At 38.7% G+C, this 26,948-nt stretch overlaps 1 protein-coding gene across 1 annotated transcript; it reads left to right on the top strand.

Moving 5' to 3' along the window:
* Positions 1-14,838: 14,838 nt before the first annotated feature.
* On the top strand, positions 14,839-23,094 carry LOC139155294 (vomeronasal type-2 receptor 26-like). The gene is made up of 4 exons (XM_070730415.1): positions 14,839-15,651; positions 16,815-17,042; positions 19,065-19,191; positions 22,193-23,094. Exons 1-4 carry the CDS (start codon positions 14,839-14,841, stop codon positions 23,092-23,094), a joined length of 2,070 nt encoding a protein of 689 aa, XP_070586516.1.
* Positions 23,095-26,948: the final 3,854 nt, after the last annotated feature.

Here is a 26,948-nt window from a genome sequence, read left to right as displayed (position 1 = left end):
CCAAGGTCATCTGAATACATGGTAGTTGAAGGAGGAGAGGACTAACCAAACAAACTGCCAGCTACTTTCATTGGACAATATGACATCTGGGTGGGGAACTATTTGCTCTTTAATAAGGTGCAAGAACTTTTAGAGTTGGTTTTCACCAGCTATGCTGATATGATGTATCCAATAAACATTTTCTTTGAAGAATATACCTGCTTTGGTTGCTGCTTTATTCAGAACACTGACACTAGCAGATAGAGGTTATGAATATATATATATGTAGATTGTTCTGAGTTCGGGTTTTGCCCCGTGTAATATTTTGAGTGTCTATGCGATTTTTCGGTGAAATCACATTCACCATCATCAGGCTGAAGTTTCAAGCTTCGTGCTGTTGTAAATATATATATGAGATGGTCTTGGTATATTTGAGTTTCTTCCCATGTAGGATTTGGAAATTTCTGGTGACGTTTCGACGAGGTCCCACTCGTATTTATAGAAGAAAGGCAGTTCAGTATTTATAGAAGGAAGGCAGCACCAGTATTTATAGAAGGAAGGCAGCTCAGGTCTCTGACAGAAACACCAGCCTGAAGATGACGAGTGGGACTTCGTCGAAATGTCGCCAGAAATTTCCAAATCCTACACGGGAAAAAAACCGAATATACCAAGACCGTCATACCTGTACCCGTGAAAATCTACAAAAAGAAATATATATATCCTGAGTGGCTGGAGCTTGCAGGCTAGTTGGTTGTTTTGCAATGTGTGTTCTGAGTCTGGTTTCAGTTTCTATGGCTGGGATATCTTTGTTAATGAGGGCTGGTTTCCAGATGTATGGTAGGCAGGAGGTATCATCCCACTTGTTCATATTTTGGGGATGTTTTTCTATCTCGATGGCTTCCATGATTATTCTTTTGCTGTAGTGTTCTGTTTTGGAAATTAATTTAGTACTGTCAAAATCAATTTCATGTCCTGTAGTTTTGAAGTGTTGGAAAAGGGAGGAGGTTTTTTCTTTTTTTCTTAATGCATTCTTATGTTTTGCAACACGTGCATTTACTCTCCTGTTAGTTTGTCCAATATATGTGGCTGGGCAGATTTTACATGGTATTTGATAAACTCCCTGATAACTCCCTCCCAGATTTTGATAAATCTGCCCAGCCACTGAGAGGTCAAGAAGCCCCAGGACAGGTATCCTTCTGTGCCGGCTGGTGGGGTTGGCAGTGGGAGGCACTATCCTTCAGTAGTTCTTCTCCGACCTCTCTGGTTGGTCGCAGTGGGTGTTAGTGGGGGGTCAGAGGTCGATCTCTAGATCTCTGCCTTGTGGGGTGCCTCAGGGGTTGGTCCTCTCCCCCCTGCTATTTAATATATACATGAAACCGCTGGGTGAGACCATCCAAGGGCAGGGGGTGAGGTATCATCAATATGCCGATGATACCCAGCTGTACATGTCCACCCCATGTGCAGTCAACAAAGCAGTAGAAGTGATGTGCCAGTGCCTGGAGGATGTTGGGGTCTGGATGGGTGTCAACAGACTCAAACTCAACCCTGATAAGATGGAGTGGCTGTTGGTTTTGGCTCCCAAGGACAATTCCATCTGTCCGTCCATCACCATGATGGGAGAATTATTGACCCCCTTGGAGAGGATTCGCAACTTGGGCATACTCCTCGATCCACAGCTCACATTGGAGAAACATCTTTCATCTGTGGCGAGGGGGGCGCTTGCCCAGGTTCGCCTGGTGCACCAGTTGCGGCCCTATTTGGACCGGGAGTCACTGCTCACAGTCACTCATGCCCTCATCACCTCGAGGTTCGACTACTGTAACGCTCTCTACATGGGGCTATCTTTGAAGAGTGTTCGGAAACTCCAGACCATGCAGAATGCAGCTGCAACCACAATCATGGGCTTCCCTAGGTATGCCCATGTTACACCAACACTCCGCAGTCTGCATTTGTTGCTGATCAGTTTCCGGTCACAATTCAAAGTGTTGGTTATGACCTATAAAGCCCTTCATGGCACCGGACCACAATATCTGCGAGACCGCCTTCTGCCGCACGAATCCCAGTGGCTGGTTAGGTCCCACAGAGTAGGCCTTCTCTGGGTCCCATTGACTAAACAATGTCGGCTGGCGGGACCCAGGGGAAGAGCCGTCTCTGTGGTGGCCCCAACCCTCTGGAACCAGCTCCCCCCAGAGATTAGGATTGCCCCCACCCTCCTTGCCTTTCGTAAACTCCTTAAAACCCACCTCTGCCATCAGGGATGGGGGAACTGAGATATCTCCCCTTGCCTGTGAAGTTTTATGTATGGTATGTTGTATGTATTAGTTTTAAATAATGGGGTTTTTGGACTTTTAATGTTAGATTTATTATTATAGACTTTTAATATTAATATTAATATTAGATTTGTTATTGTATATTGTTTTATCACTGTTGTTAGCCGCCCTGAGTCTGCAGAGAGGGGCGGCATACAAATCTAATAAATAAATAAATAAATAAATAAATTTGAAACCAATTGCCAGCCAATGCAGGCTGCGGAGTGTTGGAGAAACATGGGCATACCTGGGAAGGTGCATGACCGCTCATGCAGCTGCATTCTGAATGATATGTAGCTTTTGAAGCCCCGTGTGGAGAGCATTACAGTAATCGAATCTTGAGGTGATAAGGGCATGGCCAACTGTGAGTAGTGACTCCCTGTCCAGATAGGGCTGCAACTGGTGCACCGGGAAAACATGGTTGAACGCCTCTCTCACCACAGCTGAAAGATGTTTGTCTAATGTCAACGCCCAAGTTGCATACCCTCTCTGAGGGGGTCAGAAGTCCCCCCCCCCAGGGTAACAGGTAGAAAGATGGAATTGTTTTTGGAAGGCAAAACCCATAGACACTCCATCTTGTTGGGGTTAAGTCTAAGCTTGTTAACATCCATCCAAACCCTAACAGCCTCCAAACACCCACACATTACTTTCCCTACTTCACTGAGTAGACATGGGGTGGAAATGTATAGCTGAGTATCATCAGCATACTGATGGTAACTCACCCCATGCCCTTGGATGATCTCACCCAGTAGTTTCATGTAGATAGTAAACAGCAGGGGGGAGAGAACCAACTCATGAGGAACCCCACAAAGGAGAGACCTAGGAGTCAACCTCTGACTCCCTGCTAACATCAACTGCAACCAACCGCAGAGGTCTTATCTCCTCCAGCTGGCACAGAAGGATATCATGGTCGATGGTATCAGTGGTATCGAAAGCCACTGAGAGGTCAAGAAACACTAGGATAGAGAATTGATCCCCATCCCAGGCCCCCTAGGCATACTCGATCAGCATGACCAAATCAATTTCCATACTGTACCTGGGCCTGAATCCTGACTGTTGAGGGCCCAGATAATTGGCTTCATTCAAGGACCATTGGAGCTGGAGCCACTCCACCTTCTCAACCCTATAAAGGAACGTTGGAGACAGGACAATAGTTGTTTAAAACAGCTTTTTGAGGATGGGGCACACATGTGCCTCTTTGGAGGGAGCTGGAAAAGACCCCTCCCTCAAGGAAGCATTGACAATCTCCTGGACCTAGCCCATGTCACTCCCAACTGGCCAAAACCAACTAGGAGGCACACATGTCCAATAAACAGGTAGTGGAGCTCACAGCTCCCATGGTCTTCTCTACTTTATCAGGTGTCACCTTGATTGACTCATTGTCAGTCAACCCTGCATTCCATTTGGAGTCAAGTTCTGTCTGGATCTGGGTGATTTTATCTGCAAAAAACCTTATTAAAATCCTCAGCACTACCCTGTAAGGGTTCGTCAACTACCCCCCCCCCCCCAAATTAAGGAGAGACCAAGTCACCCTGAACAGGGCAGCTGGGTGGGATTCCACAGATGCAATCAGTGTGACAAAATACATGCATTGTGTCACCCCGAGCCCCACTTTGTATGTCTCCATATGAACTCTTAAAAGTGTTCAGTCAGATTCAGCCAGATTTTCCTCCAACACTTCTCTAGACATCTCTTCTGGTGTTTCATTTCCTGGAGTTCCTCAGTAAATCAAGATCTCTGGGGTCTACTGCCACAAAGAGATTGCAATGGTGCAATCTGGTCCAGAGCCCCTACCGCATCCCTATCCCAGGAAGGAAAGGGTCACAAAGGAAGGAAAGGAAAGAAAGGGTCACCTGGGGATGGAGTTTAAAGGAGATGCAGTTGTGAGAGGCATTTGTCAGAAACAAATTCTGAATTCATCTAGTGTTGAAAATTGTGGCCTGCATTCCTTCCTCATAGTGACCCTTAGCTTTCCTCAGTTCAAATAGCTTTGGCTATTTGCTGATATTCTGCTTTAGTTATTTCCCTCTCTTTCTACTTTTTATACTTGCCCTTTTTGTCTTTCAATTTGTAAAAGAGTTCTTCATGCAGCTGTGCTGGTTTCTTTTGAGAGCTAGTATTTTTCTTTTTCATTGATATTGCACTCAGGACCCTTTTATAATCTCACTTTTATAATCTCACTTTTCAAAATTTCCCAACCTTCTTGAGTTGTTCCCTTGAGGATTCTTGTCCATAGACTCCTTCTCAAGCTCTCTCTATGCACAAATGCCCAGCTGGCGACTTACCTCTGGCCCGGATTTGCAGCAGGGCCAGGGAAACGCGGCCCCCAGTGTAGCTGCCATCTTGAATGGCCAGGATCTCATGAGATTTCGGGAGATCCGGGCCATGCCTGTCATTGGTGCCGACCGATGATGTTGTCAGGGCGAGGCCTGCTAGCCCTTTATAAAGGGCTGCGCAGGCTCGGGGCTTCCTTTTTGCCCAAGACAATGAGCACGCGAACATCTGTCCTCCCTCCCTATCTTTCAGTGTACTACAGGGGTCGCCCTTAAGGGGCCGAATAGGAATTTTTGGCGGTCTCGGCATTTTCCTGCAACTGTTTTTTCGCATATTCCACACTGCGGTGCGGTGCAGATGGTTAGGGGGTGTTTCGTTCCCCGATTAGTTCTAATTGGCTTACCTCTGGTCATTGGGTTGGCAGGTTAGGGGCGGAAATTGGGAGGGGTTAGCAACTGTGTGCTCTCCGTTGGGCATCCTTGGGGATGATTGGCAGATTTCTATCCAAGGCCTCATGATGGCTTTTAAACCGGCCTGAGCAATTGGGGAGAACTTGCCTCTGGGTCTCGCCCATTTCAATTCCCTTTCAGCGATTGGACGGCGAGACCCCCCACATTCCTGGCATGGCTGGGATTCAGGTGAGGGTATGGCCCCTTCACCTGGATCAGCATGGAGCTATGCCCCAAGTTGCCCAGGAAGTTTTTATTATGTTATTTCCGCCCAGGATGTTTTCAATTGACCTCTGTGGGTCCATGTTAGGTTGAATTAAATTAATTTTAATTAATTAATAAAAATGACCCAGTTTAAATCCAGCTCTGTGTCCACGTTGTTATTCCACCTCTGCTGCAATGATTTTTTTCAGTGGCCAGAAAGAAAACATTGCAATTAAGGTGGGAAGCTTTATTGAATAAAATAAGAGTAATCATCCCTACAAAATAAATCTGTTTTCTCAGGACAAGGATAGTATGGAAAAATAGATGAATTGATACAATCTATATTCAGGATACTGAATCCAATATTTAAAATTGATGACATTATTTCTACACAACCTTATAAAGTTTCAGGTTATCACTTTGGGTTCAAGTTACTCTTGATTCCTGGGGACTGACTGGACTAGTTCTTGCAGTTTAGTTGGCAAAAATTATACAAAATCCAAAAGAGGTTTGTCTTTGCTTTCTTCTTAGAGCTAAGAGAACTCAAGAATCAAAATCACCAGCTGGCTTTATGTTTAAGGCTGTATTAGAACTCATAACCTCTAATCTGATACCTTAACTGCTACATCAAAGTGACTCAACAAATTTATTCTCTCTATCACCCTCCACAAAATATAGATATTTAAAAGTTTTCCTTTTCTTTCATAAAAAATACCTCTATTATATTTTTACCACTAGTGGATTTCAAGTTGGCATGTTTCTTAATATTAAACTAATTATAGGCAAATTATTTTCCTCATGATATAAGGCAGACAACAAAATATATGCCGCCCCGAGTATTCGGAGAGGGGCAGCATACAAATCTAATAAACTATAATCTATAATCTATAACTATAGCTATAACTATAGCTATAACTATAACTATAACTATAACTATAACTATAACTATAACTATAACTATAACTATAACTATAACTATAACTATAACTATAACTATAACTAACTATAACTATAACTATAACTATAACTAACTATAACTGTATATGTATATGTATATGTATATGTATATGTATATGTATATGTATATGTATATGTATATGTATATATGTCACATGTTTAAGCTGAATTTGAAAATTAAGGGAGACTAGGATAGATCTATTTCGGCCTTATTTTGGCCTCATCAGCTAGCCATATCCACTGGGACTTGAACCTGCAACCTTTGCCTTGTAAGGCAGAGAATTATCCTCTAGGCTACAGTATCCAATCCCTTCAGCTCTGTACCAGGGAAGGGTTACATTTTTGTGTCGAATCACCCTGGTATATTGAAGGAACATCACAGCTCCTTTTTTGCCTCTCGGCCCAACCCAGGACCATTTCCAAGGCAGTTAATTTTATTGATAGCCGACAATTCTATCTATATGTGTCACATGTTTAAGCTGAATTTGAAAATTAAGGGAGACTAGGATAGATCTATTTCGGCCTTATTTTGGCCTCATCAGCTAGCCATACCCACTGGGACTTGAACCTGCAACCTTTGCCTTGTAAGGCAGAGAATTATCCTCTAGGCTACAGTATCCAATCCCTTCAGCTCTGTACCAGGGAAGGGTTACATTTTTGTGTCGAATCACCCTGGTATATTGAAGGAACATCACAGCTCCTTTTTTGCCTCTCGGCCCAACCCAGGACCATTTCCAAGGCAGTTAATTTTATTGATAGCCGACAATTCTATCTATATGTGTCACATGTTTAAGCTGAATTTGAAAATTAAGGGAGACTAGGATAGATCTATTTCGGCCTTATTTTGGCCTCATCAGCTAGCCATACCCACTGGGACTTGAACCTGCAACCTTTGCCTTGTAAGGCAGAGAATTATCCTCTAGGCTACAGTATCCAATCCCTTCATATATATAATCCCGACATATATATAATGTCGGATCACCCTGGTATATTGAAGGAACGTCACAGCTCCTTTTTAAAAAAATTTAAAATTCCAGCTAAAAACATTTGATGCATATATATATATATATATATATATATATATATATATATATATATATAATTATATATTATATATAATTATATATATACTATATATAATTATTATATATTATAATTATTTTTCCTTCCCTGTAATTATTATGAATAATAACAATTCTGCTTCATGGCACAGCCATTCTGGAGAAATACTGATTAGTTTTATTGGGAATTGGGATTTGGTAGATAATATAAATACTCCCAGTAAATTAACATTTTGCATTAGAAACAAAGGAGAGGCAATGAAGTGTAAATGGCCATCTCAAGGATGCTTCAGAGTTGAATAAGACCAACTATTTCAGCACTTAATATAATTTGAGAATGATATTAATTCTTCTTTTGGTGTTGTTTCCTCACATGGCATGCCACAAAGAGATAATACAATGTACTTTAAGTGATCTTCCTATTGCTCATCACAGGTACTTCCAAACTGAAGATGTCATCATTGGTGCCATTACTTCACTTTTTGTAATGGCTACAGATAAGCTTAATTTCGAAGGAAATCCCATTCTTGAATCTTTTGAGGAACCTCTGTAAGTAATAAAGCATTTTCTCATAAATGCATGCTTATTAAAGTTATTTTTGAGCAATTGATAAACTAGATTCAGTAATGAAATTTTTCATTTCCAAAATTTCTATGTGAGATGGGTGGCATGCAAGCCTAATAAATAAATAAAAATTAGAAATATTTCAATGATTGCACAGCAAATACAAATATATTTATTGATAAAATTCTAATTGACAACATTGCTTGTATTAAATCACATCCCAAAGATAGAGCATGGGTTTATATAATAACGTAGGTGCACATTTGAGTTCTGCATTTTTAAATGAATGGATTTTCCTGTTGTATATAATACTGATATTTTTATTTTCATTGTTCTTCCATATTATTTTAATTTTAAATGCTAGACTATTATCGCTAAGAAAAAGAATTAAAATATTTTGCTAACATAAGAGAAAGAATTGCACATGGGATATAATGTTTTGTTAAGGTGGGGATGGGGAATCAAATGTAATTAATTTAAATATAAAAGTGCATTTTTAAATTATTCATTTTTCTATGAACATACCATACCCATGTGCACTAACAAATAATAGAACACAAATTTGCTTCATATAATTGTTGCATTCTCAAAAATGCTGAGAGATATTATTTAAATTATGAATCAATGGTTGACTTCCAAAAAGGAATTTATTTATGAATCACATCTTGTTTGTAATACCTTTTTCAAATGTCTTTTTATAATACACTAATTCTTACAGGGTTCTCGCTAAGCATTACCAACATGTATTGGCATTCATATTTGCTGTGAAAGACATTAATGAAAACCCACAGGTTTTACCTAATATCACTTTGGGCTTCAAAATTCAAGACAAATATAGTGGTAAATGGACCTATCATACCACCATGGAACTTTTTTCCCCTGTAAACAGATTAGTTCCCAATTATAAGTATGGTAGCAAGAACAACCTTATTTCTGTCATTGGGGCTCTGTATCCTGAAATCTCGCTTGATATGTCACATATTTTGGCAATGTACAAAGTTCCACAGGTAGGATATTTTCATGATTTATGAAACTTTGGGGTCACTTATATTCTTCAACATTTTTTATTTCATTACAAAAGTACTGAAGTTTCTATTTATATTTTATTTGGAATAATATTTTAGTAGATAAATGCAGTTTCTTATAGACTGAAGTACTTTAAGTAAAAGTTTTAGTTGAGATAATGACATCTGAATGTCAGCTTTTATTTATTTATTTATTTTATTTTATTTATTTATTTATTTTGTACAATACACAATGAGGGTTTTAGTGGGTATATATCTATATACACATAGCAAAATACATGATGAAGGTTATAGAGGAGATACTCATAGTAAAATATATCTAAGAAATAATAGAAAAGAAGATATAGTAATAGAACATATCAATGAAAGAATAGAAGAAGAGATATACGAATAGAAGAAAGGTATAGGAGATATAGGAGAGCAGTAGGACAGGGGACAGAAGGCACTCTAAATGACCTCTTTACTGACCCGTTAGGAATCTGGATAGGTCAACCATAGATAATATAAGGGTAAAGTGTTGGGGGTTTGGGGATGACACTATGTCATCCCCAATTTTAAATTTTATAATTGAAACAGTTTAAGCATCAGATTTTGTGAGTCAAACAGTATCCCTTTTAATCCTTTCTTCGTAGGCAACTGTCCAAAACAGCCCTAGAACTATGATATAAGCTGAGTCTTCAAATGACATGAGTAGCCTCCTTGACATAAACAATTTCAAGGGAAGAAGAATAGAGTTTTCATTTTTCAAAAAGGCAAAAAGCGATTGTTTTTCTTCTCTCAAGGATTCATGCTGATGTTCTCTAAATTAGCAATTCTGGTCAGAAATCTTCATTGTTTCTCAATTATAATTTATACTTATACTCCAATGGTGTCATTAGAAGGTTCTCAAACATTATTGTTTTCTTTTTCCTTTTCTTTTTTTAATGTAAACATAAAACACATACATAAACAAGACAGACAAACATATATTGGTACAATTCCTCATGTTTACAGTAAGCATCTCTCACTTTGTATCCAACAATATATTTTCCCCTGTACAAATGCACTGCTCAAAAAAATAAAGGGAACACCCAGAAAATATATCCTAGATCTGAATGAATGAAATATTCTCATTGAATAATTAGTTCTGTACAAAGTTGAATGTGCTGACAGCAAAATGAAATTGATTGTCAATCAGTTTGGCTTCCAAAGTGGACAGTTTGATTTCACAGAATTTTGATTTACTTGGAGTTATATTCTGTTGTTTAAGTGTTCCCTTTATTTTTTTCAGTAGTATATATTTATATTTTTATAAATTACTTACTTATTCTTTCTCTCTTCTTTTTTCTTTTACATTATTTTATACAATGATCCATAAAGATTTGATGTTATTCTTGCAAGTATTAATAGTTCTAGTTCATCTTTATCCTTCCTTCCTCCCTCCCTCCCTCTCTCTCTTTCTCTCTTTCTTTCTTTCTTTCTTTCTTTCTTTCTTTCTGCTATTCATATAATTTATTCCATATTGACTAGTATTTGAGTTATTATTATTATTATTATTATTATTATTATTATTATTATTAATTAGATTTGTATGCCGCCCCCTCATTGTCCTAATTAATTAGTCCATTTCAGTGCAATCCAATAATTATTATTATATTTATAATTATATAATAATTATTAATTATATCCTCATATTTTGATGTTTCCTTTTTGTTAAAAAATAGTATGCATATGTGTATAGTCAAGTGGTTTATTTTCTTTTTATATTTTTTGTCAATTATGCCCAATAGAAATAATTCAGGCTTCCACTCTATATCTTCTTTTATTATTTCCATCAACCAGGATCTGATTTTACTCCAATACATTTTTGCCTTTGAGCAAGTCCATCTTAAATGTAATAGGTTCCTGTTTCCTTCTTACATTTCTAGCATACTGAGAATGAATTTGGAAACATCCTGGCATTTCCTAAAGGTGGTAATTGCCACCTATAGAACATCTTATACTGGTTTTCCTTGTGTGCCACCGACACTGTTAATTTCCAATTAGTTGCCCTAATTTTTTCACCATTTCTCCAAATAATCATTGTGAATCTCCTCTTTCATTTTATATCTTATTAGAAATCTATAGATATTGCCTATTAATTTTTAATATTCTATCGTTTACCAATCCCTGTTAACAGGAGATGTTCCTGATGATTGGGGAATGTCCAATGTTGTGCCTATCCATAAGAAAGGCAGTAGAGAAGAAGCTGGTAACTATAGATTAGTTAGCTTGACATCAGTTATAGTTAAAACGATGGAGACTCTACTCAAAAAGAGGATAAATCAGTACCTAAAAGCCAAAAACGTATTGGACCAAAACCAGCATGGCTTTACTGAAGGCAAATCATGAAAGACTAATCTTATTGATTTCTTTGACTATGTCACAAAGGTGTTGGATGAAGGATCTGGTTCCACATAAAGAGCTGATAGATAACCTTTGATATGGTTCTTAATCCCTGGATAGTTCAGTGGATTTGCAGCTGGCTGAAGCATAGATATCAGTGGGTGGTTGTTAATTCTGAGCAGAGACTGGTTACAAGCAGTGTGCCACTAGAGTCTATTCTGGGTCCTATTCTTTATATGTTTGTGAGTGACATAAGGAAAGATTTGGTAGGGAAGGTTTGCCTATTTGCCGATACTCTAAAGTGTGCAATAGGGTTGATATTCCTGGAGGCGTCTGTAATATGGCAAATGATTTAGCTTTACTAGATAAGTGGTCAAAGCAATGAAAATTGCAGTTTAATGTTTCCAAATGTAAAATAATACACTTCAGGGAAAGGAATCCTCAATCTGAGTTTGTATTGACAGTTCTGTGTTAGCAAAAACATCAGAGGAGAAGGATTTAAAGGTAGTGTTTTTTTGCAGTCTCAAAATGGGTGAACAGTGCGGTCAGGCGGTAGGGAAAGCGAGTAGAATGCTTGGCTGCTTATCTAGAGGTATAACAAGCAGGAAGAGGGAGATAACGACCTCGCTGTATAGAGCTCTGGTGTTCAGTTCTGGAGACCTCACCTACAAAAAGATATTGATAAAATTGAATGGATCCAAAGATGGGCTACAAAAATGGTGGAAGGTCTTAAACATAAAACCTATCAGGAAAGACTTAATGAACTCAATCTGTATAGTCTGGAGGACGGAAGGGAAAGGGGGCACATGCTCAAAACATTTAAATATGTTAAAGGGTTAAATAATTTAATAGGAAAGTGAACACAAGAACAAGGGGGAACAATCTGAGGTTAGTTGGGGGAAAGATTAGAAGCAACGTGAGAAAATATTATTTCACTGAAAGAGTAGTAGATTCTTGGAACAAACTTCCAGCAGACGTGGTTGGTAAATCCACAGTAACTGAATTTAAACATGCCTGGGATAAACATATATCCATCCTAAGATAAAACACAGGAAATAGTATAAGGGCAGTCTAGATGGACCATGAGGTCTTTTTCTGCCGTCAGTCTTCTATGTTTCTATGTTTCTATGTTCCATTGTTCCATGCATCGTTGCTCTCAATGTCTCACCACCATCAGCTGGTACCTGGTCATCAAAGTGCTCCATTGTTCTGAGCATCATCACTTTCACAATCTGCATTGTTCCCAGTGTCACAATGCCTATCTGCTCTATCTGTCACCAGCTGCTAGCATTTAGCTGTCATTTTTCGCAGCTCTCCACACTCGAATCTCCAGTCCCTGAGCATTCAATAGCTCTATCTGGGCACCAAGCATCTCTCATGAACAAGCAGGTGAAACCTGGAACAATTACTGGCATGGGCTTAGTGGTATCTTTTGCAGTTTCAGCTGTACTTTGATGTTAAACTAGACAATGTCATTTGGTGGGACCTAGGGGAAGAGCGGGGACCCTGGGGGGTCCTGGCCCTATGGAATTAGCTCCCCCCAGAGATTCACACTGCACCCTACCCTCCACAAAAGTTTAAAGACCTATTTGTGCCACCAGGCTTGGGGCCATTAGACTCTAGCTCCCTAGCCGATGAATGTAGTATGTCTTGCTTGATTTTAGCCACAATCAAAGCCTGCATGCCTATGGCAGGCATTGCAATGGGAAATGGGCAGCAAGTCCAGTGACCATCAGAGATTTGTGAAGCTAAAGTTCAGAGAAGTCATAATGGGGCAGAGCCCCCCAAGTAAACTTATCAGCAATGAACAGGTTTGGATTACCCAAGGGCATGGATTCCAATGGGTGAGTAGATGCCACCTCAGCCTGGCTACTCTCCAGATCATTACTAATTGCTGAGGCAGGCCCCTCTGAGCAACCTTGGCTAGAAGCCTGAAGATCGTGAGAGGAACTGGCAAAAATCTTGTCCACTGCTTTGGCTCTGCACTCTTCATCCCTCTGAGTGGCCTTGGAGAGCTTAACAGAGACAGTAGAGGCCAAAGAATGTTGATGATGGGATTACCCCCTATGGGAGGAAGGTCAAGATGAGGTAGGAGTAGACTCTGAGACCAGGGCTACTGGTAGGTCATATTGGCTCTTGTTAAGGTGCCTTTTATGTTTGCTCTTGCCTGCGCTTGCCATATCTAGACTGGAAGAAGGAACTGGCTGGATTTTCCTTTTTGGATTGTTTGTTTATTTGTCTAATCAAATGGCCATCACTATAATCAATGGGCCAGAGAGGCCTAAAATAATTGCCACATCATTTAAAATGGCCATTGCTAGTGGACTAGGTAATTAAAATGTCTTAAAATGGATTTTAAAAAGGATGTAAAAAGCCACATACCCAAAATGGCTACCGCTGCAACCCAACTGTCAGGGAAATGTAAAGTGGTCATCTTGCAGCCAAGATGTCTGCTGTCCCTCAGAATGGCTATATGAAGATAAATGTGGCCACCATGCCATCTCATTATATGGCCAACAGATGAAGCTTGCTGGTCATGTTGCATTGCATGTCGAGAAAGTATGCTGAGGAGACAGATTGAAACTTATAGTAGGTTCTTACCATGAGGCCAGACAAATGTGACAGCAAAGGAGCAGCCTGAAGGGCTAAACACCTATGCTTGAGTGTCGGTGACAGCTAACCTGGGTCTCCAGAGTAGGGCAGCATAGAAATACAAACAAACAAACAAACAAAAGTGAGAGAGTGCAAATACTCTCCTGGCTGTTGGTCACATGAGCTCAGTCACTCCAGTGGCAGTTGGGAAATTGAGATAGTGAATCAAGAAAATGCTGTCCAGGCCAGGCTGCAACATCTCATTTTGAGCTGGAATAATCAAGTAGAGCAAATATCCTGAGGCTGAAATTGAAGGAAATTCCCCCTTGTTGTTAAAGGCCCTCAGCTCGGTAGGTGGAGATAGCTAAAGCCCTCACTGCACTCAACCTAGCAATTCTGATGACAAGCAAGTCAGCTGGGAAGAACTCACATTTCAAAATCAACGATAGATGAATCAAAGTCACCTCAAAGAATGGGAGCAAGAAACACACGTCCTATTCAGGCCATGGACTGAGTCAAAGATGGGGAATAGAGGTGAAGATAGTAATTAGTCAGACTCAGTCCTCATTGGCTGAAGAGAGGGTATTATTCCACCCACTATGGAGAATGTCCCTGAGAAAATTCTTAATTGTAGTATTCCAAGGCCTTCAAGGTACTCTTTCCTTTGCTGCTAACTCCAATGAATTTATAGGATTTAAACATTTTCAAAGGACTTTGTTATGCCGAATTAATATTTATGTATAGTATATTTTTGACTGTTCTTTTTTTAACTGATGATAGTCAGTACTAAAGGGCAGAAGTTTATCTGCCACTTCAATAGCTTGATTGTCATTTCTAATTTTTTTCTTAGGAATACTGAATTCTATCTCAATAATCACAGATTAAGAGAAGGTACCCTTGCTCCATCTATAAACTTATCTAATATGAATTGTATGAAAAGTAATTGGTAGCAATTTAATATTTTGAACCCTCACAATGTTTTAATTACATTCCTGTCTCTCATTTTTAACCTCCCCTCTAATTGCTATATTTTTAGTTTGTGTATAGCTCCCTTCCAAAAATGGAGAAGAAAATCCAGATAATTTCTCTTTATGAAATGGTCCCAAATCAGGAACACCAGTACAAAGGTATTCGTCTGCTATTGTTGCATTTCAGATGGATCTGGATTGGGATTCTGGTTAAAGAAGATGAGATAGAAGGATTTCAGAAAAACATACTTTCCATGTTTGCTAAATCTGATATTTGTGTTGAATTCTTAAAAAAACTTAAGCCTTTTTTCATGAACACCATTTTTGATGATATGGAACAATTGTTGGAATTGTATGAGATTGTCATGAACAGCAAAACTAATACAGTGATAGTTTATGAACAAAATGTTTTACTTTTGAGGGTGTTGTTATATTTACCTAATATGGAAGAAGTACTTACAAAGCCTAAAGCTAAAGTGTGGATTCTGATTTCTGAACTGGATCTTGCTTCCTTCATATTTCAAAAGGGATGGGATATGCAAGGCCTCCATGGTGCTCTTTCCTTTGCTGCTTACTCCAATGAAGTTCCAGGATTTAAAACTTTCCTTCAAAATAGGAATCATTTATTCATAAAAGAAGATTTATTTGTGAGAGAAGTGTGGGAACAAGCATTTGGTTGTGTTTATTCCACCTCATCTGTGATTGAAGATAGTATTTGCACTGGGAAAGAAAGATTGGAGAGCCTTCCATCATCTCTTTTTGAAATGAGCATGACTGGCCATAGTTACAGTATATACAATTCAGTCTGTACTGTTGCATATGCTCTACATGACATGCAGTCAAGTCTACATAAAATGCGAAAGAAGGGAGGGAAATTGCACCTTCAAAATCAGCAGCCATGGCAGGTAAAGTAGTTTATTTAAAAATAATTAAAAGTATCATGTTTAGGTTAGTTAATTTAAATGTTTAATTATATGTGGCATGAATATATGTACAGCCAAAATTTTATCAATTCATTTTTCTACCTGTCTTTTTTCTCCATTGGGTTAAAAAAATTAGAATGTTATCCAATTTTAATATCTAGACATTAAACAGTTAAATAGTACATCTCTCACCCTTTCCCTCTACCTCCCTCCCCCACTCATTCTTCCTTTTATTTATTTATTTGTTAAATTTATTTGCTTTCCATCTGATTGTGAGACTATTCAGGGTGGCTTACAACAGTGAAAGAAATATAAAATGGAAGCATAAAATAATAAAGCAATAAAATAAAAATACACAAAGTATAAGAATATGAATTAAAAGATTTCTTCATAATAAGGAAATTTTGTTTTTTTTAATAAGCATTCATTCATTCATTCATTCATTCATTCATTCATTCATTCATTCATTCATGTATTTGATGGGCCACCTTTTCTTCGGAAGTTCAAACAGACATGATTAAGAAACTATTTTTGTTTCCATCACAAAATACTAGTGAATACTGGACAGATCTTTAAATAAAATTAAGGCAATGGGATTGAGAATCAATTTGATATAGAATCAGGTTATGGCATCAGGCTAGATACTGGAAAACAGTGAGTTCCAATCCTGATTTAGGCACAAAGCCTAAATAATGTATATTAATGAGGTTGAGAACCAGTTAGGCATAATGATTAAAGAAGCAATCTGAAAATGGAGAGATAGTGAATTCCAGTCTTGCTATAGGTACAAAACCAATTAGGTGATCTGGTCCAGTCATTCTGTCTTTTAGCCTTAGGAAGCAGGTGTATTTCTGAGATCTGGCCAAGAAAGCTCCTGGCAGTTAGCAGGAGTACACAAAGAGACTGAAAAGATTATTCTACTCACATAAGAAAAATTGACATAACATAAAGCAGTTCCTCCAACACCTCTTTTGTGGTGTCCAGAAACTTACAGAAAGTTTCAGTCAATTGAATGGATATTAAAGAGATTAGTCGCTGAATTATAACTGTAATTATAATTGAAGGCAATGATGAAGGCTTTGGGAGGTATTTTATGTTTTTAATAACCCGTCCCATTTATTTGTTGTTTTATCTTTCATGTCCAGCTCCACTCTTTTCTGAAAAGAATCTCATTTAATAACAGCGCTGGAGATGTAATTTCTTTTGATATGAATGGGAAATTGTTAGTTGGATTTGACATTATAAACTGGATAACATTTCCAAACCAATCCTTTAATCGAAGGAAAGTTGGGAAACTCGATCCTTGGGCTTCTGAAGAGAAAATGCTTATGATTAATGATAATGCCATCACTTGGCCTAATAGCACTAACCTGGTAGACTCACATTTTTATCTTCTATGATTTTCAATTGGCAATATTAAATCCCTTGTCATACAACTGTGCACAACTATAAAGATACAAAGATGGCTGACAAAGACTACAGAAAAGCTTTAAAAGAAAGCATTGTTCTTTAAAACTATGATTGAGCTTTTGTATAAAATGAGACCTGTCAGAAAGCTTGTTTACCTACCAGTTCTTATCAACTCAGTTTAAATTCAATATTGACCTGAACTGTTTTGAATATTTGTATATTTAACATTATGTGTTTGTGTATGTGTGTGTATATATGTGTATATATGTCTCATGTTTTTTTTTGCTGAATTTGAAAATTAAGGGAGACTAGGATAGATCTATTTCGGCCTTATTTTGGCCTCATCAGCTAGCCATACCCACTGGGTCTTGAACCTGCAACCTTTGCCTTGTAAGGCTGAGAATTATCCTCTAGGCTACAGTATCCAATCCCTTCAGCTCTGCACCAGGGAAGGGTTACATATTTTTGTGTCAAATCACCCTGGTATATTGAAGGAACATCACAGCTCCTTATTTGCCTCCTGGCCCAACCTAGGGCCATTTCCAAGGCAGTTAATTTTATTGATAGCCGACAATTTTATCTATATGTGTCACATGGGTTTTTTTTGCTGAATTTGAAAATTAAGGGAGACTAGGATAGATCTATTTCAGCCTTATTTTGTCCTCATCAGCTAGCCATACCCACTGGGACTTGAACCTGCAACCTTTGCCTTGTAAGGCAGAGAATATGTGTATATATGTATATATATGTCGGATCACCCTGGTATATTGAAGGAACGTCACAGTTCCTTTTTGCCTCTAGGCCCAATTCTTTACTGGCCAAGTGTGATTGGATACACAAGGAATTTGTCTTTGGTGCATATATATAGAGCTGGGGTGGCACAGCAGGTAGAGTGCTGTACTGCAGGCCACTGAAGCTGACTGTAGATCTGAAGGTCAGCGGTTCAAATCTCATCACCGGCTCAAGGTTGACTCAGCCTTCTATCCTTCCGAGGTGGGTAAAATGAGGACCCAGATTGTGGGGGCAATATGCTGGCTCTGTTAAAAAGTGCTATTGCTAACATGTTGTAAGTCGCCCTGAGTCTAAGGAGAAGGGTGGCATAAAAATTGAATGAATGAATGAATGAATGAATGAAACAAACAAACAAACAAACAAACAAACAAACAAACAAACAAACAAACAAACAAATATGCTCTCAGTGTCAGGGGAGGGCTGCTGCTCGGGCGGGATAGGACATAGTGGGATAATGAAAATGAAGTCCCACCCAAGAGCACCCAAATTGCACTGAAATATGTTGAAGGAAAATGCAGAGCGTCCTGCATAATCCACACCCACAGTGTGGTAGTAAAAAAATTGGCAGCTCTTCACTGCTCAGTGTACATAAAAGAAAATATACATTTGTCAAGAATAATGAGATACAACACTTAATGATTGCCATAAGGCTCAAATAAGCAATCAAGAAACAATCAATAGTAATAAAAATCTTAAGGATACAAGCAACAAGTAACAGTCATACAGTCATAACTGGGGAGAGATGGGAAGAGATGGGTGTTAGGAATGATGTAGTAGCAATAGTAGTGCAGACCTAGTAAATAGTTTGACAGTGTTGGGGAAATTATTTGTTTAGCAGAGTTATGGCATTCTGGAAAAAACTGTTATTGTGTCTAGTTGTCTTGGTGTCCTCTTTAGCGACATTTTGAGAGTAGGAGTTGCAACAGTTTATGTCCAGGATGTGAGGGTCAGTAAACATTTTCACCGCCCACTTTTTGACTCGTGCAGTATACAGGTCCTCAATGGAAGGCAGGTTGACAGCAATTGTTTATGTCATAAGTATGTCCATATCATATTCCAGCTTATATCGAAATGGGCAATTCAGACATTTCTGTAGACTTATCAGTCTTTAAAAATAAAAAATTGTGCTCTTAATGTATTCAAATATTTTTTCCTGATTTGTGAAGCTTTACTTTTTCCCCCTTATGAATTAGACTATACCCATATCTGTTTGTTCTGATAGCTGCCATCCTGGTTATTTCAAGCAACAGAAAGAGGAGAAACCACCATGCTGCTACAACTGTATCATGTGCCCAGAAGGGAAATTTTCAGACAAGATTGGTAAGAGCTCAAAAAGGGTTACTTTGCTTTCCTTCTGTATGGTGATAATAACCATGCATGTACAGTAAGTTGATTTCAGAAATGGAGTGCAATAATTCAAATATTATTTTAATTCAATTCAACTTTTTGGTTTAATATATTCCATTTAATATATTTCATCACAGAATTTTGGAACAAACTTCGTGGTTGGTAAATCCACCGTAACTCAGTTTAAACATGCCAGGGATAGAAACATAGAAGATTGACAGCAGAAAAAGACCTCATGGTTCATTAGTCTGCTCTTATACAAATTTCCTGTATTTTATCTTAGGATGGATATATGTTTATGCCAGGCATGCAGTTACTGTGGCTTTACCAACCACTTCTGCTGGAAGTTTGTTCCAAGCATTTACTACTCTTTCAGTAAAATAATATTTTTTCATGTTGCTTCTGATCTTCCCCCAACTAACATCAGATTATTCTTGTGTTCACTTTCCTATTAAAAACACTTCCCTCCTGAACCTTTAACATATTTAAATGTTTTGATCATGTCCACCCTTTCCCTTCTGTCCTCCAGACTATACAGATTGAGTTCATTAAGTCTTTCCTGATAGGTTTTATGCTTAAGTCCTTCTACCATTTTTGTAGCCTGTCCTTGGACCCATTCAATTTTATCAATATCTTTTTGTAGGCGAGGTCTCCAGAACTGAACACATTATTCCAAATATGGTCTCACCAGCGCTCCATACAGCCAGATCACAATCTCCCTTTTCCTGCGTGTTATACCTCTAGCTATGCAGCCAAGCAGTCTACTCACTTTCCCTACCGCCTGATCGCACTGTTCACCCATTTTGAGACTGTCAGAAATCACTACCCCTAAATCCTTCTCTTCTGAAGTTTTTGCTAGCACAGAACTGCCAATACAATACTCTGATTGAGGATTCCTTTTCCCCAAGTGCATTATTTTACATTTGGAAACATTAAACTGTAGTTTCCATTGCTTTGACCACTTACCTACTAAAGCTAAATCATTTGTCATATTACAGATGCCTCCAGGAATATCAACCCTATTACACACTTTAGAGTCATCAGCAAATAGACAAACCTTCCCTACCAAGCCTTCCACTATGTCAGTCACAAACATATTAAAAAGAATAGGACCCAGAACAAACCCTTGTTGCACACCACTTGTAAGCAGGTTCTGCTCAGAATTAACAACAACCCTCTGATGTCTAAGCTTTAGCCAGCTACAAATCCACTGAATTATCCAGGGATTAAGTCCACTCTTCACTAAATCTATCAGTTCTTTATGTGGAACCATATCAAAGGCTTTGCTAAAGTGCAGATAGACAATATCCATGGCACCACCTTCATCCAACACCTTTGTGACATAGTCAAATAAATCAATAAGATTAGTCTGACATGATTTGCCTTCAGTAAAGCCATGCTGGTTTGGATCCAATAAGTTATTGGGTTTTAGGTTCTGATTTATCCCCTTTTTGAATAGAGTATCCATCATTTTAACTCTAAATGAAGTCAAGCTAACCAGCCTGTAGTTACCAGCTTCTTCTCTACTGTCCTTCTTGTGGATAGGCACAACACTGGCCATTCTCCAATCATCAGGAGCATCTCCTGTTAACAGGGATTGGTTAAATAAATCTGTCAGGGGATTAGCAATCACAGATCTGAGTTGTTTAAGAACTCTGTGGTGGAGGCATCTGGACCCATTGTCTTATTTATCTTTAATCATTCAAGTTCTTCTAAAACATCATCCTCTGAGATCACTGGAGCTGAATCCCAACAGCTGGAAGCAATGCTATAACCATCTATCATATTATATTGTAAGCTGCCTTCTAAAAAAAACTGAACAGAAGTAGTTATTCATCGTCAGCGACCTCTTTATTCCCATCAATGCATGTATTTTCCCCAGTACTAAGGTTTGTGATGCTGCAGTTTTTCTTCTTTCTATCAGTAATATATCTGAAGAAAGTTTTATTCCCCTTCTTTACAGATTTGGCAATTTCTTTCTCTTTTCAGGCTTTAGCAGCATATATTATATGTTTTGCCTCTTTCTGTCTCATTTTATATACCTCTCTGTCAGCTATACTTCCAGACTCTTTATACCACCAATAGACAGACTTTTTTTCATTTACTATAGCCCTTACATCATTATTAAACCATAGCAGTTTCTTCTTCCTTTTCCCTTTAGTTATTGCCTTACATACAGTGGCTTTTAAGATGGCCTTTTTTAATACAGTCCACTGGGCGCTCGCCCTCCCCTTTAATTCATTATTTAAATATTCCCCCATTTCATTGAATTTTTTTTCCTGAAATCCAATACTTTGGTTGTAGTAGGATTGCTCACAATCAGTTTTTACATCAAACCAAAAACATAGGTGGTCATTGCAACCTAAATTTTCTCCCACCTTAACTTCTGAAACCCGATTCCCATTCGTAAAAACTGAATATCTCTAGATATTATGGCCATTAACTCACAGAGCTTGTTGCTCAAGTTTCGAGCATTTGTGCACATTACACAAATAACATTATTATCATTATTGGATAAAGCTATATCCACCCTAAGATAAAATACAGGAAATAGTATAAAAGCAGACTAGATGGACCATGAGATCTTTTCCTGCCACCAATCTTCTGTTTCTACGTTTCTATTTTATTTTGAATGTGAGTGAAACTTTCTACTGATTTTATATCTGATATTCTTATTTAAATATTCTAAAGTATGGATTAAATATAAGAAAGAAAAGTTTAGATTACTTGACATTTTTTTCTCATGATCAAATTATTACAACTGTTAGTATGGTATCATAAATAATTGAATAATTGATCATATGTCATTAAGGAAGAGTCAGCTTCAGCGACCACATAGCTAGGTTTTCTCCAGATTGAACAGTAATAAACTGGATTTAAAACTAAAATATAAATACAATTTTGTACTATTGGGGATAGTGATATCTGTGTAAAAACAATAACAGAATGAGACTCCTCCCCCCCTTCTTTTTAGATGCTAAATACTGTTCAGGATGCCCAGAAGATCAATATGCAAGCAAAGACAAAGTTTCATGTATTCCTAAGACAGTAACTGCCTTGACTTATGAAGAACCTTTGGGACTTGCTTTAACTATTGTGGCCATCTCCTTTTTTTTATTTACAGCTGTGATTTTTGGAATTTTTTTGAAACATCACCACACCCCTATCGTCAAAGCAAACAACCGAGATCTCACTTACACTCTTCTCATTTCTCTCCAGCTCTGCTTCCTTTGTGCATTGCAATTCCTTTTTAGACCTGGGGTTATAATATGCCTCTTTCGACAAATCACTTTTGGACTTATCTTCTCAGTGGCTGTATCATGTGTCTTGGCCAAAACCATAATTGTGGTTTTAGCTTTCCTCGCCACCAAGCCAGGATCCAGGATGAAACAATGGGTTGGGAAACAATTGGCGACCTCCATTGTCTTTTCTTGCTCTCTTCTCCAAGCAGCCATTGGTATATTGTGGCTAGCAAAGGCTCCCCCCTTCCCCGAAGCTGATATGATTTCAGTCACTGAAGAAATTATACTAGAATGCAATGAAGGATCAGTATGCATGTTTTATTGCATCCTGGGCTATATGGGTTTCCTGGCGGTGGCCAGTTTTATAGTGGCTTTTCTGGCCAGAAAACTCCCCAGCACTTTCAATGAAGCCAAACTAATCACCTTCAGCATGTTGGTCTTTTGCAGTGTGTGGTTAGCTTTCATTCCAGCCTATTTGAGCACAAAAGGAAAATATGTGGTAGCTGTGGAGATTTTTTCTATCTTGGCTTCTAGTGCTGGGTTATTGAGTTGCATATTTTTCCCAAAATGCTACATAATTCTCTTGAAACCTGAGTTAAACCACAGGGAACTACTCACGCAGAGAAAACATTAAAAACTATATATTTCATTTAAGATACTGACTATTATTACTTAAACTGTGTCTTATTAGCATGGTTGCAATTACAAAATGTAGATATGATTATTTAAAAAGAATTTCTAGAAATGTTTACTTCTACCAGAGTGATGGCATTAAATGGTGTCAATTATTCATAAGAATATAGTGAAAAATAGGATCTTTAATCCCATGGTATCATACATATTACTTGAGTATAATTTTGAGGATATATTTATTTAATCATACATTGCATTGTTACTCTGTGCAGCCTTTCTCTGTGCATCATAATAAATAAATCAGGTCTTGCTTTTCTAATTAACTCCAGGACATGAGGTGGCAGAGGAGAGTATAGTTGGATGAAGAAAAGAATCTTTCTAAATACAAGTTAAAATTTGTATTCTTGTATACATCATGGTGATAAGAATGCTAAAATATCACACTATTTTTCTGTGCCCATTATGCCATCTCCTAAACAACTGGTGGTCTTGTTTAAATTCAATTAAATGTGATCTAAGTACAGTGATACTTTGTCTTACGAACTTAATTGGTTCTGGGATGAGGTTTGTAAAGTGAAAAGTTTGTAAGATGAAACAATGCTTCCCATAGGAATCAATGGAAAAACGATTAATGCGTGCAAGCCCAAAACTCACCCCATTTGCCAGCCAAAGCGCCTGTTTTTGCACTGCTGATATTCCCCTGAGGCTCCCCTCCATGGGAAACCCACCTCCAGACTTCCATGTTTTTGTGATGCTGCAGGGGAATCCCAGCAGGGGAATCCTAGCAGTGCAAAAACAAGTGCTTCGCTGGCAATGGAAATCCAGAGGTGGGGTTTCCCAGCAAGGGGAGCCTCAGCGAAATTGCAGCATCGCAAAAAACAAGTCCTCAAAACCTCACCTCCAGACTTCCGTGTTTTTGTGATGCTGCGATTTTGCTGAGCCTCCCCTCGCTGGGAAACCCCACATCCGGACTTCCATTGCCAGTGAAGCACCCATTTTTGTGCTTCTGGGATTCCTCTGCAGCATCTCAAAAACACGGAAGTCCGGAGGTGGTGTTTCCCATGGAGGGGAGCCTCAGGGGAATCCCAGCAGTGCAAAAATGGGCACTTCACTGGCAACAGAAGTCCAGAGGCAGGGCATCCCAGTGGCGGCGGCTTCGGTTTGTAAGATGAAAATAGTTTGGAAGAAGAGGCAAAAAAAATCTTAAACCCTGGGTTTGTATCTAGAAAAGTTTGTATGACGAGGGGTTTGTAAGACGAGGTATCACTGTATTCCCCACAAGATTATATGCTGCAATGTCCTGCCTATCAACAACTACTTCAGCTTCAATCACAACAACAAAAGAGCACATAACAGATTCAAGCTCAATATTAACCACTCCAAACTTGACTGTAAAAAATACGACTTTAGTTAATAGAGTTGTTGAAGCATGGAACTCATTACCGGACTCCCTAACCCCCAACATTTTACCCTTAGACTGTTTATGGTTGACCTCTCCAGATTCCTAAGGGGCGTGCATAAGTGCACTAGAGTGCCTTCTGATCCCTGTTCTATTGTCTCTCCTATATCCCATATATCTTCTCTTCTATCTCTATCTCTTTCTTCTATTCTTTCATTGATTATTTTATCTTATACTCTCTCTTCTATTCTTTCTCTAATTCTATTTCCTCGAAGGTGTCCTCTATTAACTTCATTGTGTATTATTGTGTATTGGACAAAATAAATAAATAAAATAAATAAATAAATAAATTGACCCTTTCTTTGCTGTAGAAGGCTTGGCCACAACCTCTTCAGGACTACAGGAAAAATTATGCTCAGATTTAACTTTGGACAGGTCCAGATGAGTGATCTATGCAATTACTTTATCGCAGTGATGGCAAATCTATGGCATGGTGTCACAGATGGCACACAGAGCCATATCTGCTGGCACCTGAGCCACTGCCCTGGTACAGCTCCAATGTGCATGTGTGTGCCAACCACTCATTTTTGGCTCACACAGATGCTCTGGGAGGGTGTTTTGGCTTCCAGGGAGCCTCTGGTGAGATGGGGGGGGGACATTTTTATCCTCCCCTGGCTCCAGGGAAGCCTTTGGAGCCTGAGGATGACAAAGTACGAGGCTACTTGGCCCATCAGAATTTGGGAAATAGGCCATTTCTGGCCTTCAGAGGGCTTCTGGGGAGTGGGGAAAACTATTTCCATCCTCCCCAGGCATTGAATTATGAGTGTGTGGGCACTCACACATGTATGATAGCACACACCCACACTCTTTCGGCACCAGAGGGAAAAAAAAGGTTCACTATCACTGCCTTATGTTAATTATCTTAATGAAGTGAAATATCTTGTAAGATATATCAGGAATCAATGCCTTCATCATGCCTTATCAACACTGATGTTTAGATCATCCTTATTTAAGGGTTTGCATCATTAGCATATGAATGATACCCACAATTGTTCTTTTCAACTCCAAGCTGTGTAGTTGATTCTCTCAACACATCAACTCAGTGTCAAGTGACTATTCAGGTTTGAGTGATTGTAGGCAAGACTTTCTTTCAGACAGCAAGCCCTCATTTCCTGGGAGTAGCCTACCCCATGTCTCTAGTGATATCTGCCTTTCCCCAGCAAGACTGGAATATTCTGGCCCTCTGCCACCCCAGAGATGGGCTCCCCCATTAATCTTGCCTCTGCATCTCCACGTAAACTGAGCCGCGGTGGTGCAGCAGGTAGAGTGCAGGCCACTGAAGCTGACTTGTAGATCTGAAGGTCAGTGGTTCAAATCTCATCACCGGCTCAAGGTTGACTCAGCCTTCCATCCTTCTGAGGTGGGTAAAATGAGGACCCGGATTGTGGGGGCAATACACTGGCTCTGTTAAAAAAGTGCTATTGCTAACATGTTGTAAGCCGCCCCGAGTCTGAGGAGAAGAGCAGCATAAAAATTGAATGAATAAATAAATAAACTGACCCTTCCATTCATAGAATTTACCTCATTCATTTCATATATACCCTCCATCCAGTCCCAGACATCCATCTCTAAAATAACCCCTCTATAAATTAATTAAAAATACAACAGCAAAAAGCACCATACTATAAACAACCAGGCACTTACTCCATTCTCACCATTCTTATTCCTCATCCCATCATAAAAATCCCACCCCAGTTAAACTAACTAAAACCCACCTAATTTAAACTAATCTGAAATTCATTAATTAATTAATTAATTCACTCACTCACTCACTCACTCACTCACTCACTCACTCACTCACTTCTATGCCACCCAATCCTGAAGGACTCAGGGTGGCTTACAATATAAACACAATATAATAAAAAAGAAGTGGAATATAAAATCTAAAACAATAAAACTCTCATTGAAAAACTCATGATAGAACAGTCACAACAACATGCATACATACCATTCATATGATTTGGCCATAATTGTTCTTAGTTTATGGCTGCCAGGCCTGCTGGCAAGGTCTTCATGACCTTATGGAGGGGGGGGGGGGCTTGATTCCATATAGACAAGTTGCATTTATTGTAGAACAAGATGCTCTTCAGATGGTACAATTCAAAGTTCTAGTCACCACTTATAAGGATGTCATGGTATATAACCTGTTTAGTTTCCACTATTTCTGTCAGTCCACTGTGTTCAGAGTTGGTGCACTTCAATTACTCTTAATTAAATGTCCTCTGGTGAGAATGAGGAAAAGAAGCTCTCAGGTGTCTGTATTCCAGCCAACAAAAATTAGGAAACAAGATTATTAATAATAATTTAATATGATAATAATTTATTAGATTTGTGTGCCACCCCTCTCCAAAGACTCAGGGAAGCTAACAAGATAGCTTGTTGCAAGTTTAATGAAG

Source organism: Erythrolamprus reginae, unplaced genomic scaffold, assembly GCF_031021105.1.
Source record: "Erythrolamprus reginae isolate rEryReg1 unplaced genomic scaffold, rEryReg1.hap1 H_1, whole genome shotgun sequence".
NCBI lineage: Eukaryota > Metazoa > Chordata > Lepidosauria > Squamata > Dipsadidae > Erythrolamprus > Erythrolamprus reginae.
This window is presented reverse-complemented; position numbering and strand designations above follow the sequence as displayed.

Coding starts and splice junctions, on each gene's coding strand:
- LOC139155294 (XM_070730415.1), top strand. CDS start 14,839: ATGGAGAAGAAAATCCAGATAATTTCTCTTTATGAAATGGTCCCAAAT. Junction 15,652..16,814: donor AAAATCAGCAGCCATGGCAG/GTAAAGTAGTTT, acceptor TTTCATGTCCAG/CTCCACTCTTTTCTGAAAAG. Junction 19,192..22,192: donor GAAATTTTCAGACAAGATTG/GTAAGAGCTCAA, acceptor CCTTCTTTTTAG/ATGCTAAATACTGTTCAGGA.